This window comes from Notolepis coatsorum, assembly GCF_963971535.1.
Source record: "Notolepis coatsorum genome assembly, contig: SCAFFOLD_1574, whole genome shotgun sequence".
Classification (NCBI taxonomy): Eukaryota; Metazoa; Chordata; class Actinopteri; order Aulopiformes; family Paralepididae; genus Notolepis; species Notolepis coatsorum.
The window spans coordinates 20,208-37,376 of NW_028170077.1; the positions used below are offsets into that span (position 1 = coordinate 20,208).

Sequence of the window (17,169 nt, forward strand, 5' to 3'; positions counted from 1 at the left end):
GGTAATCAATAATCAGAAACGACGTCCCCCCCCCCCCCCCCTTTCATGCATTCATGGTTGACCATGAATACCGACAATATGCATTTAGCGTTTTAGCTCTAGCTTCTGTAGGGCCGAAACGCTGTTCGATTTAATGTTATTAGCTTAGCGCCCTGTATCTCGCCTTCCAGGAAATATACTTAGCACAAATCCCATATAACGCTTATATTCACGAGGCTATAAAATGTGAACGTATTGATGAAAAAATTATTTCTTTAAGCCATTTTGAAGGGACGGTTTATGGTCTCAATTGACGATGAGAATGGACAGATAGCAATACTAGTATAAAGTATAGATTTAGCTCTACAAACAGCCTCACGCACAATGCAAGTCTGTTTTGAAATGCTGGCTTTATAGAGTGAGATTAGACGGCCTCCAATGGCCGGGAATGTGTTAACAGGCGGGCAAATTCGTTTGAAAACGCCTGAAAATTGCATACCCAAAGTAATCTGCAATTTATTATACTTTATACTTATAGCACATGCATGAGTCTGGTCTCTTTTGAAAGGAAACACTCTGAATTTTCCTCCACAACAGGAATAATCACTAGTGTTTTTTTTGAATTTTTAACTTACGTTTTTTTTTTTACTTTCATTTTATGGTAATTCTCTTGCAAACAGAGGCCTCTTACAGGTTCCAGCTGATAGGTATGACCTGGAAAACACAATGGGTCCACAGACTAAAGCCTTATCCAGTACATTAGTATGTTAAGAGGCTAATGAAACCCGGAAGTTCCTCCATTTAAAAAGATATTTTACACCAACAAAGGTCTGATACATAGCTCTGATTTTGAGATATCAGATATCAGAATCAGAAAGGTCTTTAATCTTTATGGATTAAATATTAAATATCGATAATTATTAGGGATGCTCGATATTGGCTTTTTTACCGATACCGATATACCGATATTGTCCAACTCTTAATTTCCGATACCGATATCAACCGATATCAACCGATACCGATATATATATGCAGGGTTCCCCCCCCCCCCCCCCCCCCAAAAAACGGAATAATTTCAGCTAATTAACATTACATATCTCTTGTTGTGGAATTAACACAACATTATGCATACTTTTGACAATAAATCAAATCTGAATTTGTTCTTACTTGCTTGCCTGGGTAAATAAAGGTTATAGAAATATTAATTATTATTATTATTATTTTTTTCTTTTTGAAAACCGATACAGATATTTTCCAATATCACATTTTGATCCCGATATAGGCCGATAGTATCGGACATCCCTAATAATTATCGATATAGAACGATATGAAAAACATTTTTGGCCATATCTTCCCCTCGAACCTTCACGATGACTGATCGACAGACGATCAGGCAGGAGGCCGCTGGCTCGTTGGGGACAATAGAATGACACGACACTGTCGCCCGGATCAAAAGGGAATTTCCGTCTATGTTCATTTGTTCAGCCGTGATATGAAGCGAGCAAAGCGCGCCGTATACAGCAGGGACCCGGCAGCGTGTAGTCTTTTACCAACGCACTTGCAGTTCCGCGTTCGGGTTCCGCGATCTGATTGGCCAGTGACGTTTCTCTCAGAGCCAATCGCGTTACGCCTATTTCTGCCTCTAACAGCCTGCTAGCTAGCTAACGCCTAGTTCTATCACTGGTTAAGCTTATAGGCGACTCTTTGGAAGTTGGTTAAGGTTAGAGTTTGGAATCAGGGCTGGCGGTCTATCGCCCTGCTCTAAGACAAACTCTAACCTTAACTAACTTCGAAAGAGTCGCCTATAAGCTTAACCAGTGATAGAACTAGGCGTCACGCGATTGGCTCTGAGAGAAACGTCACTGGCCAATCAGGTCGCGGAAAACTGCAAGTGCGTTGGTAAAAGACGACACGCGAGCCGGCGAGACCTTATCATATTCGTTCTGGAGATTGGCTTAGACTTCAGGTCCCCCAAGAGTTTGATTTGATTTGATCTAAAAAACTAAATAAAATACAAATACAAATAAAATAAAATATATCTTCCTAGACATGGAAGCAATATCAGCATAGCTCAAGACAAATGGTTTTGTTCGAGAAGGGACAGAGAGAAGCAAAGCTGCGGCTGGGTGGCGCAGCAGTCTAAGCGCTCGTCACCAACGCAAGAGACACCGGTATCGAATCCGGCTGTCGGCGCTGCCTCCGGCTTGGGCCGGCCGTCATACTGACTCAATTGGCAGAGTCAGCGGGAGGGAAGCCGGTGGGGTGGTATTCTGGTCGTTGTAAACAGCGACTCCTACAGGTCGGTCAGGGCGCCTGCACAGCAAAGAAGGGATATGGTGAAAGGTAGTGTGACCTTCCAGGCGTTACACATCGCCAATTTGAGTCCGCGCTGGCAGGTGAAAAGAGGTTGCTGGCTGTCTCCTATGTGACGGAGGAAGCATCTGTTAGACTTCAGGACTCCCTAGACCGACCAGTGGGGGGCACATGCGAGCAACTACCAGGAAGAGGAGGGGGGGGGGAATTGGCATAACAACGAAATTGGGATGGGAGAAAATCAGAGAAAAAGTGGATAAAAAAAAAGAAAGAAAGAAGCAAAGCTTATCTGGTCCTGCCCCTTCCTTACAATATCATAGTAATAAGTTATCTATCTATATCAAAAAATAATATACCTATCCACTACAGCAAAAGATAAATAAATAATTACAAAAATACTAGTTCACGTTATTTTCAAGCTCCTCTAACTTATACTTGTCCAATAATTCCTGTTTATATCATCATTTAAACATTTCAATAGTACTTGTTTTTATTGCTACATCAAGGCCATTCCACATGGATACCCCACACACTGAGACGCACTTGCTTTTGAGAGTGGGCAATCTGCGTTTTACCTTCTGTGCTCCTGAAACTAAATTCGATTACGATTCTTCAGGCAACGATTCAATGCATCATGAAATCTCTTCATTTGACCACGAATCGATTCGATTAGATAAATTTTCTTCCCCAAAGAATGTTGAATACACAAATGTGGCTGCAGGGGGAACTGATTCACTCGGCATGAATAGACTATAGGTCAATAAAAACAATAAAAAAGAAAAGTAATAAAAAAAAATATTACATTTTCAATTTTTTTTTATTATTATTTAGATTATAATCGATTCTAACATTTTCAAATCGATGCAGTTGTCGAATCGTCACATTAGGATCGATGCATTTCGATGCACCCCCCTATGAAACGTCCTGTAATACTTTTTGCAGAGAGTAACGAGTTCATCCTGTACGCGGTGAGGAACTCGATCCACCGCTACGACCTGGCGACCGGCACCGACCAGGCCCTGCCGCTGTCCGGCCTGCGGGAGGCCGTGGCTCTGGACTTCGACTACGACAGAAACTGTCTCTACTGGGCTGACATCTCTCTGGACACCATACAGGTAGGTACCGGATCCACGGACATCTGTTGTCCCCTTGCTCCAGGCCATCAGCGAAAACCCCTCCCACCCACTATACACAGACTCCTCCCACCCACTACACACAGACCCATCCCACCCACCCACTACACACAGACTCCTCCCACCCACTACACACAGACCCATCCCACCCACCCACTACACACAGACCCCTCCCACCCACTACACACAGACCCCTCCCACCCACTACACACAGACCCCTCCCACCCACTACACACAGACCCCTCCCACCCACTACACACAGACCCCTCCCACCCACTACACACAGACCCCTCCCACCCACTACACACAGACCCCTCCCACCCACTACACACAGACCCCTCCCACCCACTACACACAGACCCCTCCCACCCACTACACACAGACCCCTCCCACCCACTACACACAGACCCCTCCCACCCACTACACACAGACCCCTCCCACCCACTACACACAGACCCCTCCCTCCCACTACACACAGACCCCTCCCACCCACTACACACAGACCCCTCCCACCCACTACACACAGACCCCTCCCACCCACTACACACAGACTCCTCCCACCCACTACACACAGACTTGGCTGACAGGAGGAGCACGTTCAGTGCTAGGCTCACACTCCCTAAATGCAGCACTGAACGGCACAGGAAGTCCTTCATTCTGACAGCCATCAGACTCTACAACGCATCACTGTGTCTCACTGCATCACTGTGTCTCACTGCATCACTGAGCCTCACTGCATCACTGTGTCTCACTGCATCACTGAGCCTCACTGCATCACTGTGTCTCACTGCATCACTGTGTCTCACTGCATCACTGAGCCTCACTGCATCACTGTGTCTCACTGCATCACTGAGCCTCACTGCATCACTGTGTCTCACTGCATCACTGAGCCTCACTGCATCACTGAGCCTCACTGTCTCACTGCATCACTGTGTCTCACTGCATCACTGAGCCTCACTGCATCACTGAGCCTCACTGCATCACTGAGCCTCACTGCATCACTGTGTCTCACTGCATCACTGAGCCTCACTGCATCACTGTGTCTCACTGCATCACTGTGTCTCACTGCATCACTGTGTCTCACTGCATCACTGTGTCTCACTGCATCACTGAGCCTCACTGCATCACTGTGTCTCACTGCATCACTGTGTCTCACTGCATCACTGAGCCTCACTGCATCACTGTGTCTCACTGCATCACTGTGTCTCACTGCATCACTGTGTCTCACTGCATCACTGAGCCTCACTGCATCACTGTATCTCACTGCATCACTGTGTCTCACTGCATCACTGTGTCTCACTGAGTCTCACTGCATCACTGTGTCTCACTGCATCACTGTGTCTCACTGCACCGCTGAGCCTCACTGCATCACTGAGCCTCACTGCATCACTGAGCCTCACTGCATCACTGTGTCTCACTGCATCACTGTGTCTCACTGCATCACTGTGTCTCACTGCATCACTGAGCCTCACTGCATCACTGCGTCTCACTGCATCACTGTGTCTCACTGCATCACTGAGCCTCACTGCATCACTGAGCCTCACTGCATCACTGAGCCTCACTGCATCACTGTGTCTCACTGCATCACTGTGTCTCACTGCATCACTGAGCCTCACTGCATCACTGAGCCTCACTGCATCACTGAGCCTCACTGCATCACTGAGCCTCACTGCATCACTGTGTCTCACTGCATCACTGTGTCTCACTGCATCACTGAGCCTCACTGCATCACTGCGTCTCACTGCATCACTGCGTCTCACTGCATCACTGTGTCTCACTGCATCACTGAGCCTCACTGCATCACTGTGTTTCACTGCATCACTGAGCCTCACTGCATCACTGAGCCTCACTGCATCACTGAGCCTCACTGCATCACTGAGCCTCACTGCATCACTGTGTCTCACTGCATCACTGAGCCTCACTGCATCACTGTGTCTCACTGCATCACTGTGTCTCACTGCATCACTGTGTCTCACTGCATCACTGTGTCTCACTGCATCACTGAGTCTCACTGCATCACTGAGCCTCACTGCATCACTGAGCCTCACTGCATCACTGAGCCTCACTGCATCACTGAGCCTCACTGCATCACTGTGTCTCACTGCATCACTGTGTCTCACTGCATCACTGAGCCTCACTGCATCACTGAGCCTCACTGCATCACTGAGCCTCACTGCATCACTGAGCCTCACTGCATCACTGTGTCTCACTGCATCACTGTGTCTCACTGCATCACTGAGCCTCACTGCATCACTGTGTCTCACTGCATCACTGTGTCTCACTGCATCACTGTGTCTCACTGCATCACTGTCTCACTGCATCACTGTGTCTCACTGCATCACTGAGCCTCACTGCATCACTGTGTCTCACTGCATCACTGTGTCTCACTGCATCACTGTGTCTCACTGCATCACTGTGTCTCACTGCATCACTGAGTCTCACTGCATCACTGCATCACTGTGTCTCACTGCATCACTGCATCACTGTGTCTCACTGCATCACTGTGTCTCACTGCATCACTGTGTCTCACTGCATCACTGAGCCTCACTGCATCACTGAGTCTCACTGCATCACTGTGTCTCACTGCATCACTGTATCTCACTGCATCACTGTGTCTCACTGCATCACTGAGCCTCACTGCATCACTGTGTCTCACTGCATCACTGTGTCTCACTGCATCACTGAGCCTCACTGCATCACTGAGTCTCACTGCATCACTGTGTCTCACTGCATCACTGTGTCTCACTGCATCACTGTGTCTCACTGCATCACTGAGCCTCACTGCATCACTGTGTCTCACTGCATCACTGAGCCTCACTGCATCACTGAGTCTCACTGCATCACTGAGTCTCACTGCATCACTGTGTCTCACTGCATCACTGTGTCTCACTGCATCACTGTGTCTCACTGCATCACTGAGTCTCACTGCATCACTGTGTCTCACTGCATCACTGAGCCTCACTGCATCACTGAGTCTCACTGCATCACTGCATCACTGTGTCTCACTGCATCACTGTGTCTCACTGCATCACTGAGCCTCACTGCATCACTGAGCCTCACTGCATCACTGTGTCTCACTGCATCACTGTGTCTCACTGCATCACTGAGCCTCACTGCATCACTGAGCCTCACTGCATCACTGAGCCTCACTGCATCACTGAGCCTCACTGCATCACTGTGTCTCACTGCATCACTGTGTCTCACTGCATCACTGTGTCTCACTGCATCACTGTGTCTCACTGCATCACTGTGTCTCACTGCATCACTGAGCCTCACTGCATCACTGAGCCTCACTGTGTCTCACTGCATCTCACTGCATCACTGCATCTCACTGCATCACTGTGTCTCACTGCATCACTGTGTCTCACTGCATCACTGTGTCTCACTGCATCACTGAGCCTCACTGCATCACTGAGCCTCACTGTGTCTCACTGCATCTCACTGCATCACTGCATCTCACTGCATCACTGTGTCTCACTGCATCACTGTGTCTCACTGCATCACTGTGTCTCACTGCATCACTGAGCCTCACTGCATCTCTGTGCCTCACTGCATCACTGTGTCTCACTGCATCACTGTGTCTCACTGCATCACTGTGTCTCACTGCATCACTGTGTCTCACTGCATCACTGAGTCTCACTGCATCACTGTGCCTCACTGCATCACTGCATCACTGAGCACAGGGTGACAGTTTGTTTGTTTGTTTGTTTGTTTGTTTGTTTGTTTGTTTACTCTGTAGCTGACTGTACTGTACTGTACGGGACACTGTGTGGGTCGGTACTGTTGGCCCCCCGGCCCTTTAAGACGTGTTTGCCATCGGCTTGTGTTAAAGCTGTGAATAAAACGTAACACTCTTCCAGGGTTGGACATTAGAAGAGAGTTCAAGAGACTGAAGACAAAAAGGCCTCCAATGAGTTTGTTAGGGAAGACGGTTTGAACATTATGGAATATAGTATAATTCTGACATTTCTGAAGACATTTGAAGTCTCATAAATGCTGAAAAACACTCAAGTCTGTTCAAAGGGGGAACATGACCTACTATTGAAAAAGATTATATAAAAATGTGAAATACATTTCCGACCCTGCAGTTTTATAAATCCCTATGTTGCATTTATAGGCTACTGAATTAGATTCTTCTTTTTCCTTTAGTGTTTGTTTACAAACCCATCTGCAGTTTTCACAGTTACAGGTCCATTGACAGATTAATATATTATGTCTCTGAGATGTATTTCAGTGTCCTTATGCCCCCCCCCCCCTTTTCTCTCTCTCTCTCTCTCTCTCTCTCTCTCTCTCTCTCTCTCTCTCTCTCTCTCTCTCTCTCTCTCTCTCTCTCTCTCTCTCTCTCTCTCTCTCTCTCTCTCTCTCTCTCTCTCTCTCTCTCTCTCTCTCTCTCTCTCTCTCTCTCTCTCTCTCTCTCTCTCTCTCTCTCTCTCTCTCTCTCTCTCTCTCTCTCTCTCTCTCTCTCTCTCTCTCTCTCTCTCTCTCTCTCTCAGCGTCTGTGTCTGAATGGCAGTACAGGTCAAGAGGTCGTCGTGAGGAAAGATCTGCAGAACGTAGAGGCTCTGACCTTTGACCCCATCAGCAGGTTACTGTACTGGGTCGACGCTGGAGCGCAGAGGATCGAGGTACAGTATTCTACAGTGTTCTACATTACTCTACAGTGTTCTACAGTATTCTACAGTATTCTACATTACTCTACAGTATTATACAGTATTCTACATTACTCTACAGTGTTCTACAGTACTCTACTACATTACTCTATAGTATTCTACAGTGTTCTACAGTATTCTACATTACTCTACAGTGTTCTACAGTATTCTATAGTATTCTATAGTACTCTATCGTATTCTACATTACTCTACAATATTCTCTACAGTATTATACAGTGTTCTACAGTACTCTATAGTACTCTACAGTATTATACAGTGTTCTATAGTATTTTACAGTATTATCTAGTATTCTACAGTATTCTATAGTATTCTACAATATTCTACAGTATTCTACAATATTCTACAGTATTCTCTAGTATTCTACATTACTCTACAGTGTTCTACAGTATTCTACAGTATTCTACAGTACTCTACAGTATTCTACATTACTCTACAGTATTCTATAGTACTCTACAGTATTCTACAGTATTCTACAGTTTTCTACAGTATTCTACAGTACTCTACAGTATTCTATAGTACTCTACAGTATTCTATAGTACTCTACAGTATTCTACAGTATTCTACAGTACTCTACAGTATTCTATAGTACTCTACAGTATTCTACAGTATTCTACAGTTTTCTACAGTATTCTATAGTACTCTACAGTATTCTATAGTACTCTACAGTATTATACAGTATTCTACATTACTCTACAGTATTCTACAGTATTCTACAGTATTATACAGTATTCTACATTACTCTACAGTATTCTACAGTATTCTACAGTATTCTACAGTATTCTACATTACTCTACAGTATTATACAGTATTCTACATTACTCTACAGTATTCTACAGTATTCTACAGTATTCTACAGTATTCTATAGTACTCTACAGTATTCTACAGTGTTCTACATTACTCTACAGTATTATACAGTATTCTACATTACTCTACAGTATTCTACAGTATTCTACAGTATTCTACAGTATTCTATAGTACTCTACAGTATTCTACAGTGTTCTACAGTATTCTACAGTATTCTACAGTATTCTACAGTATTCTACAGTGTTCTACATTACTCTACAGTATTCTACAGTATTCTACATTACTCTACATTACTCTACAGTATTCTACATTACTCTACAGTATTCTACAGTGTTCTACATTACTCTACAGTATTCTACAGTGTTCTACAGTATTCTACAGTACTCTACAGTATTCTACATTACTCTACAATATTCTCTACAGTATTATACAGTGTTCTACATTACTCTACAGTATTCTACAGTGTTCTACAGTATTCTACAGTATTCTACAGTATTCTACATTACTCTACAGTACTCTACAGTATTCTACAGTATTCTACATTACTCTACATTACTCTACAGTATTCTACAGTGTTCTACAGTATTCTACATTACTCTACAGTATTATACAGTGTTCTACATTACTCTACAGTATTCTACAGTGTTCTACAGTATTCTACAGTATTCTACAGTATTCTACATTACTCTACAGTACTCTACAGTATTCTACAGTATTCTACATTACTCTACATTACTCTACAGTATTCTACAGTGTTCTACAGTATTCTACATTACTCTACAGTACTCTACAGTATTCTACAGTATTCTACAGTTTTCTACAGTATTCTATAGTACTCTACATTACTCTACAATATTCTCTACAGTATTATACAGTGTTCTACAGTACTCTATAGTACTCTACAGTATTATACAGTGTTCTATAGTATTTTACAGTATTATCTAGTATTCTACAGTATTCTATAGTATTCTACAATATTCTACAGTATTCTACAATATTCTACAGTATTCTCTAGTATTCTACATTACTCTACAGTACTCTACAGTATTCTACAGTATTATACAGTGTTCTACATTACTCTACAGTATTCTACAGTGTTCTACAGTATTCTACAGTATTCTACAGTATTCTACATTACTCTACAGTACTCTACAGTATTCTACAGTATTCTACATTACTCTACATTACTCTACAGTATTCTACAGTGTTCTACAGTATTCTACATTACTCTACAGTATTATACAGTGTTCTACATTACTCTACAGTATTCTACAGTGTTCTACAGTATTCTACAGTATTCTACAGTATTCTACATTACTCTACAGTACTCTACAGTATTCTACAGTATTCTACATTACTCTACATTACTCTACAGTATTCTACAGTGTTCTACAGTATTCTACATTACTCTACAGTACTCTACAGTATTTCTACAGTATTCTACATTACTCTACATTACTCTACAGTATTCTACATAGGGGTGGGAATCACCAGAGGCCTCACGATACGATATTATCACGATACTTATGTCACGATACGATAGTATTGCGATTCAAATATATTGCGATATGCTGAGTATTGCGATATTAATATTGCGATATATTTCAATTTATTACCTTTTTTCAACTGCAAAGTAAAACTTTGTCAACATGTTTTATCTAATAAAATAAAGTTCATCAGTCTGTTCATCTCACTTCAATCATTTTTATTGCAGAACATGGTATTTTCTCAAGCAGACAGATGTCAACACTGTAATAGAGATAGAGTATAGCAGATGATGGCGCCGCCCCGACCGGCTGCCTCTCTGTTCGCTCCGTCGAGACTGTGTTTACTTTTGTTAATATTTATAGTTTTTAGAGTTTTGTGCGTACCAACTGTTGGTGCATTTAATGTATATGACCGTCAGTCACTCATAGACATTGGATTACGGGAAACTTACCAACTGGATTACTCGCTGGATCAGCTTTCCGAACCACATCAATGGCCTGAAGAAATTCTCCGGAGATTAGGACCAGACCCTTTGTTCCCAGAGCCCAGGAAAAGACGACGAGGAAAGAGGGCTGGGATCCGAAACAGGCTGAGATCCAGACGCCACCGTACACCACTTCCCAGTATATTGCTAGCCAATGTACAATCAATAGACAATAAACTGGATGACATCCGAGCAAGGATTCAATATCAAAGAGTTTGTTGAGAGAGTTAGGGACTGCAATGTCCTTTGCTTCACCGAAACATGGCTCACACCGGAGGTTCCAGATCACGCAATTCAACCAGCGGATCACTTCTTTATCCATCGAAAGGATCGGACATCATCAGAGTCCGGTAAACAACGTGGAGGAGGTATTGCCTTCATGTTTAACAAAAATTGGAGTGATCCAACGAACGTGAAGGAATTATCCAACCACTGCTCCCCAGAACTGGAATATATAACCATCAAGTGTCGTCCTTTCTTCCTCCCGAGGGAGTTAACGGCGATCGTCCTGGTCGGAGTGTATATTCCACCGCAAGCCAGCAACAAGGTTGCGCTCTCCAGACTACACGACGAGGTAAATAGAATACAAGTGGCTAACGTTAACGCCGCCATTTTAGTACTGGGAGATTTCAATAGCGCCAATCTGAGAAAGGTATTGCCCGACTTCTATCAGCATGTGACTTGCAACACCAGAGGCGGTAACATCCTAGATCACTGTTACACGCAATTTAAAGGTGGCTACAAGGCTCATTCTGATAGTGGCTTTGGCAAGTCAGATCACGCATCCATTTTCCTTTCACCAAAGTACAGACAGAGAATTAAAAGTACTCCCGTAGTCTCGCGAGAGGTGCAGAAATGGGATCTGACGTCAGAAGAGACGATCCGGTCAGTGTTTCACCACACAGACTGGATTGTGTTCCGCGACACAGATAACATTAATGCCTACACGGAGACAGTGCTGGACTATGTCTGTACTAGGGTGAAAGAAACAATCCCCACTACCAAAATGAAAGTTTACCCAAATCAAAAACCCTGGGTAGACAAATCCGTCCGTGAAGCTCTGAGAGAGCGCACCAAAGCATACAATGACGGCCTAGTGGCAGGCAACATGAATGACCACAAGGTGGCGCGACACAACGTAAGGAGGACAGTGTCAGAGGCCAAACGGCGCTACAGGGATAAAATTGAACTCCAGTTTGAACAAGCTGACTCTAGAGCTATGTGGCAGGGGCTCAAAACGATGACAGACTACAAAGGCGCCTCCCTCAAACTGAACAGTGACATCTCCTTAGCAAACGACCTCAATACCTTCTATGCGAGGTTTGATGCTGGTAATAACAACACCAGCTCACAAGCCTCGGCAATGGGGGGGGGGGGGGGGTCGGCTGCTGATGGAGGCGCAGTGTTCAGGGTAACAGAGCATGAGGTGAGGCGGACCTTTAAAAAAGTGAATATCAGGAAGGCAGCAGGTCCGGACGGCATCCCCGGCCGCGTCCTAAAAGTCTGTGCCGACCAACTGGCCCCAGTATTCACTGACATATTTAACCTGTCCTTAGAACAGGCTGTCATCCCCACCTGCCTGAAGAAGTCCACTATTATCCCTGTACCCAAAAAATCCAAGCCTGCTTGCCTCAACGACTACCGCCCTGTAGCTCTCACCTCCATAGCCATGAAGTGCTTTGAGAAGCTAGTAAAGGGCTACATCTGCTCCTCCCTCCCCATCAACATGGACCCCCTGCAATTTGCATACCGCCCCAACAGGTCCACGGAGGACGCCATATCCCATGTGCTGCACACAGCAGCATCACACCTGGACAAGAGGCAGGGGAACTATGTGAGAATGCTATTCATCGACTACAGCTCGGCATTCAATACCATAGTCCCCTCCATACTCATAGCCAAGCTCAGGGACCTGGGCTTGGGCTATGACCTCTGCCAGTGGGTCTTGGACTTCCTGACTGGCAGACCCCAGGTGGTGAGAGCAGGCAACTGCACCTCCTCATCCATCACCCTCAACATAGGGGCCCCCCAGGGCTGTGTTCTGAGTCCCCTCCTCTACTCCCTGTACACACACGACTGTGTGGCTCAGCGGAGTAGCAATACAATCGTCAAATTTGCTGACGACACAGTGGTGGTGGGCCTGATCTCTGCCAACGACGAGAGGGCCTACCTGGAAGAGGTCAAGGTCCTGGCGGGATGGTGCCAGGAAAACAGCCTCTCCCTGAACGTCAGCAAAACAAAGGAGATGATTGTGGACTTCAGGAGGTCGGGGGTCAAGGACTACAGCCCCCTCAGCATCGACGGGGCACCGGTTGAGAGAGTCAACAGCTTCAAGTACCTCGGAGCCTACATATCCGAGGACTTGACATGGACCACACACATTAACAGTGTGGTGAAGAAGGCACGACAACGCCTCTACTTCCTCAGGCGCCTAAGGAAGTTCCAAGTCAGCCAGAAGATCCTTAAGAACTTCTACTCATGTACAATAGAGAGCATCTTGACCGGCAACATCACCTCCTGGTTTGGGAATAGCACTGCAAAAGACCAAAGCAGACTACAAAGAGTGACACGTTCAGCCGAACGCACAATTGGAGGGGGGCTCCCCACCCTCCAGAACATTTACTACAAGCGTTGCAAGGGCAAGGCTAAGAGAATCATTAAAGACTCCAGTCACCCGAACAACTGCCTCTTCGAACTGCTGCGGTCAGGCAAGCGATACAGGAGTCTCAAGGCGAGCACAGAAAGACTCAGAAGTAGCTTCTATCCCCAGGCCATCAGGCTGCTAAACGAACAATGAATGAACACTACACAACAACAACCACCAAACGCACATAGCACACACATCCACACGCACACACTCACTTTAAACAAACACACTGTAGCACCCACTCCACACACTTTATAGCACACACCCACTTTAAACAAACACACTGTAGCACCCACTCCCCACACTTTATATTTATGGATGAAGGATTGCACTACAACTTGTACACCTTACTGTAAATTGTACCTAAAATTGTACCTCATCCCATTTCTGCTTTGCACTAGATAGTACTGTACATTAGTACACTGCATAGTATTGTGTATTGTATATTATATGGTAACTCAGAACATTGTACATATGTCTATACCGAACACTGTGACCTCATTTTCTTCTTCTAAATTCATGCTATATTATGTTATTATGTTATTTGATACTATCTTGTCTAGCACAGTCTCTGGAGCGTAACAGTAAGAAGCATTTTGTATGAAAGTATTCTGTACTTCTGTATGACAACTATTAAAGAACTTGAACTTGAACTTGAACTAATCTGTGTTGCATGTACCTGACAAACTGAAGTGTGTTTGTATTACAGTCATATTCCAACTTAACTGAATGCACACGTGTGTGTGTGTGTGTGTGTGTGTGTGTGTGTGTGTGTGTGTGTGTGAGTGTGTGAGTGTGTGTGTGAGTGAGTGAGTGAGTGAGTGAGTGAGTGGATGTGTTCTGTTGTGTGTAGATGTGTTCCTGTATGATGGTGATTCTACACGTTGTTGTTGTTGTGTTCAGGTGTCCAACCCTGATGGAGACTTACGTCACACTCTGCTCAACTCCTCTGTCCTGGAGCATCCCAGAGCCCTGGTGCTACTGCCTGGAGAGAGGTGACACACACACACACGCACACGCACACGCACACACACAACTCACACAACACACACAACTCACACGCACACACACACTCTCACTCACACACGCACACACTCACGCACACGCACACACAACACTCTCACACACAATAAAGTACTTCTACTCCCCCCCCCCCCCCCCCCCCCCCCCCACAGCCTGATGTTCTGGACGGATTGGGGCGACCGCGCGGCCGGGGTGTACCGCAGCTCCATGGACGGCAGCAACGTGTCGTGCATCGTGTCGGAGGGCGTGCGCTGGCCCAACGGCATCACGGCGGACGAGCGCTGGCTGTACTGGACCGAGGCGTACGGCGACCGCATCGAGCGGGCCGACTTCAGCGGGGGGGAGCGCAGCGTGCTGATGGAGGGCCTGCCGCACCCCTACGCCATCGCTGTCTTCAAGGTGGGGGCGCCTGGGTGATGGTGATAATGATGACAATAATAACAATAATAATAACCCTACGCCATCGCTGTCTTCAAGGTGGGGGCGCCTGGGTGATGGTGATAATGATGACAATAATAACAATAATAATAACCCTACGCCATCGCTGTCTTCAAGGTGGGGGCCTGGGTGATGATGATAATGATAACAATAATAATAATAATAATAACCCTACACCATCGCTGTCTTAAAGGTTATCGCTGTCTTTCTGATTATTGATTATTACCCATAACGGCATTAGCCTCAGTAGCCTAATTCGCTGACCGGGTGGATGGCTATCAAAGCAAGGCTTGATTGGGCTGTAATTGACGTCAAATAGCTCTTACCTGTGGCCGGTTGGACTGCAAAAAGGATTTCCCAGTTATCGATCGCCATCTGGTAGATCCATATGTCCATTGGCTGATGCTATAATCCTTTACTGCATACTGAACTCAGCGTCCCAAAGACTATTTCAGGCGATCGGCTACACGCATATAGCTGTAGGCTAACAGAAAAATCCATTCATAAAAAATTTAAATAAAACACCGGTCGCTTAACAGGGAACACTGCATTATCGAGACAGCGCCCCCTATGAGGATCTGGCCGGTAATGCACGTTTCCGAATTCCAAGAGTAGGGTAAATCTGCAGTGCCGCTTGGTGACATTGAGTAGGATATTACAATGGAATAAAAGCCAAAACAACCTTGCCACGGACATATCCGCGGTGGGCCCTCAACCGTTGGATCCGAAACACGGGACATGTCCGTGGGTTGGCCCCGACTGTGTTAAGGGGTTAAGAGGACGCTATGTGTGTGTTTCAGAACGACCTGTACTGGGACGACTGGTCCAAGATGGGCATCTTCAAAGCCCCCAAGGCCGGCTCCCGGGACAACGAGCTGATCGTGGGCAGACTGACCGGAGTCATGGACCTGAAGATCTTCTACAAGGGCAAGACCCGAGGTGAGGGCAAGACCCGAGGTGAGGGCAAGAGCCGAGGTGAGGGCAAGACCCGAGGTGAGGGCAAGACCCGAGGTGAGGGCAAGACTCGAGGTGAGGGCAAGACCCGAGGTGAGGGCAAGACCCGAGGTGAGGGTAAGACTCGAGGTGAGGGCAAGACCAGAGGTGAGGGCAAGACCCGAGGTGAGGGCAAGACACGAGGTGAGGGCAAGACTCGAGGTGAGGGCAAGACCCGAGGTGAGGGCAAGACCCGAGGTGAGGGCAAGACCCGAGGTGAGGGCAAGACAGACAGAGAGGTGAGGAGACAGACAGAGAGGTGAGAGACAGACAGACAGAGAGGTGAGAGACAGACAGACAGAGAGGTGAGAGACAGACAGAGAGGTGAGAGACAGACAGACAGAGAGGTAGAGAGACAGACAGAGAGGTGAGAGACAGACAGACAGAGAGGTGAGAGACAGACAGAGAGGTGAGAGACAGACAGAGAGGTGAGAGACAGACAGACAGAGAGGTAGAGAGACAGACAGAGAGGTGAGAGACAGACAGACAGAGAGGTGAGAGACAGACAGAGAGGTGAGAGACAGACAGACAGAGAGGTGAGAGACAGACAGACAGAGAGGTGAGAGACAGACAGAGAGGTGAGAGACAGACAGAGAGGTGAGAGACAGACATACAGAGAGGTGAGAGACAGACAGAGAGGTGAGAGACAGACAGAGAGGTGAGAGACAGACAGACAGGGAGGTGAGAGACAGACAGAGAGGTGAGAGACAGACAGAGAGGTGAGAGACAGACAGACAGGTGAGAGACAGACAGAGAGGTGAGAGACAGACAGACAGAGAGGTGAGAGACAGACAGAGAGGTGAGAGACAGACAGACAGAGAGGTAGAGAGACAGACAGAGAGGTGAGAGACAGACAGACAGAGAGGTGAGAGACAGACAGAGAGGTGAGAGACAGACAGACAGGTGAGAGACAGACAGACAGAGAGGTGAGAGACAGACAGAGAGGTGAGAGACAGACAGAGAGGTGAGAGACAGACAGACAGGTGAGAGACAGACAGAGAGAGAGGTGAGAGACAGACAGAGAGGTGAGAGACAGACAGACAGGTGAGAGACAGACAGAGAGAGAGGTGAGAGACAGACAGACAGGTGAGAGACAGACAGACAGGGAGGTGAGAGACAGACAGACAGAGAGGTGAGAGACAGACAGAGAGGTGAGAGACAGACAGACAGAGAGGTGAGAGACAGACAGACAGAGA

The 17,169-nt window shown here is 46.2% G+C and overlaps 1 protein-coding gene across 1 annotated transcript in view; it reads left to right on the forward strand.

Moving 5' to 3' along the window:
* LOC311248622 (sortilin-related receptor-like) overlaps positions 1 to 16,189 on the forward strand; it is a gene marked incomplete at its 3' end in the record, with an annotated part of 29,076 nt that extends 12,887 nt beyond the window's left edge. The window contains exons 7-11 of the mRNA XM_084339478.1: positions 3,235 to 3,407; positions 7,919 to 8,050; positions 14,423 to 14,514; positions 14,695 to 14,941; positions 15,781 to 16,189. Coding sequence (XP_084195604.1) covers positions 3,235 to 3,407; positions 7,919 to 8,050; positions 14,423 to 14,514; positions 14,695 to 14,941; positions 15,781 to 16,189 — 1,053 coding nt within the window. The remainder of the gene's footprint in view (positions 1 to 3,234; positions 3,408 to 7,918; positions 8,051 to 14,422; positions 14,515 to 14,694; positions 14,942 to 15,780) is intronic.
* Positions 16,190 to 17,169: the final 980 nt, after the last annotated feature.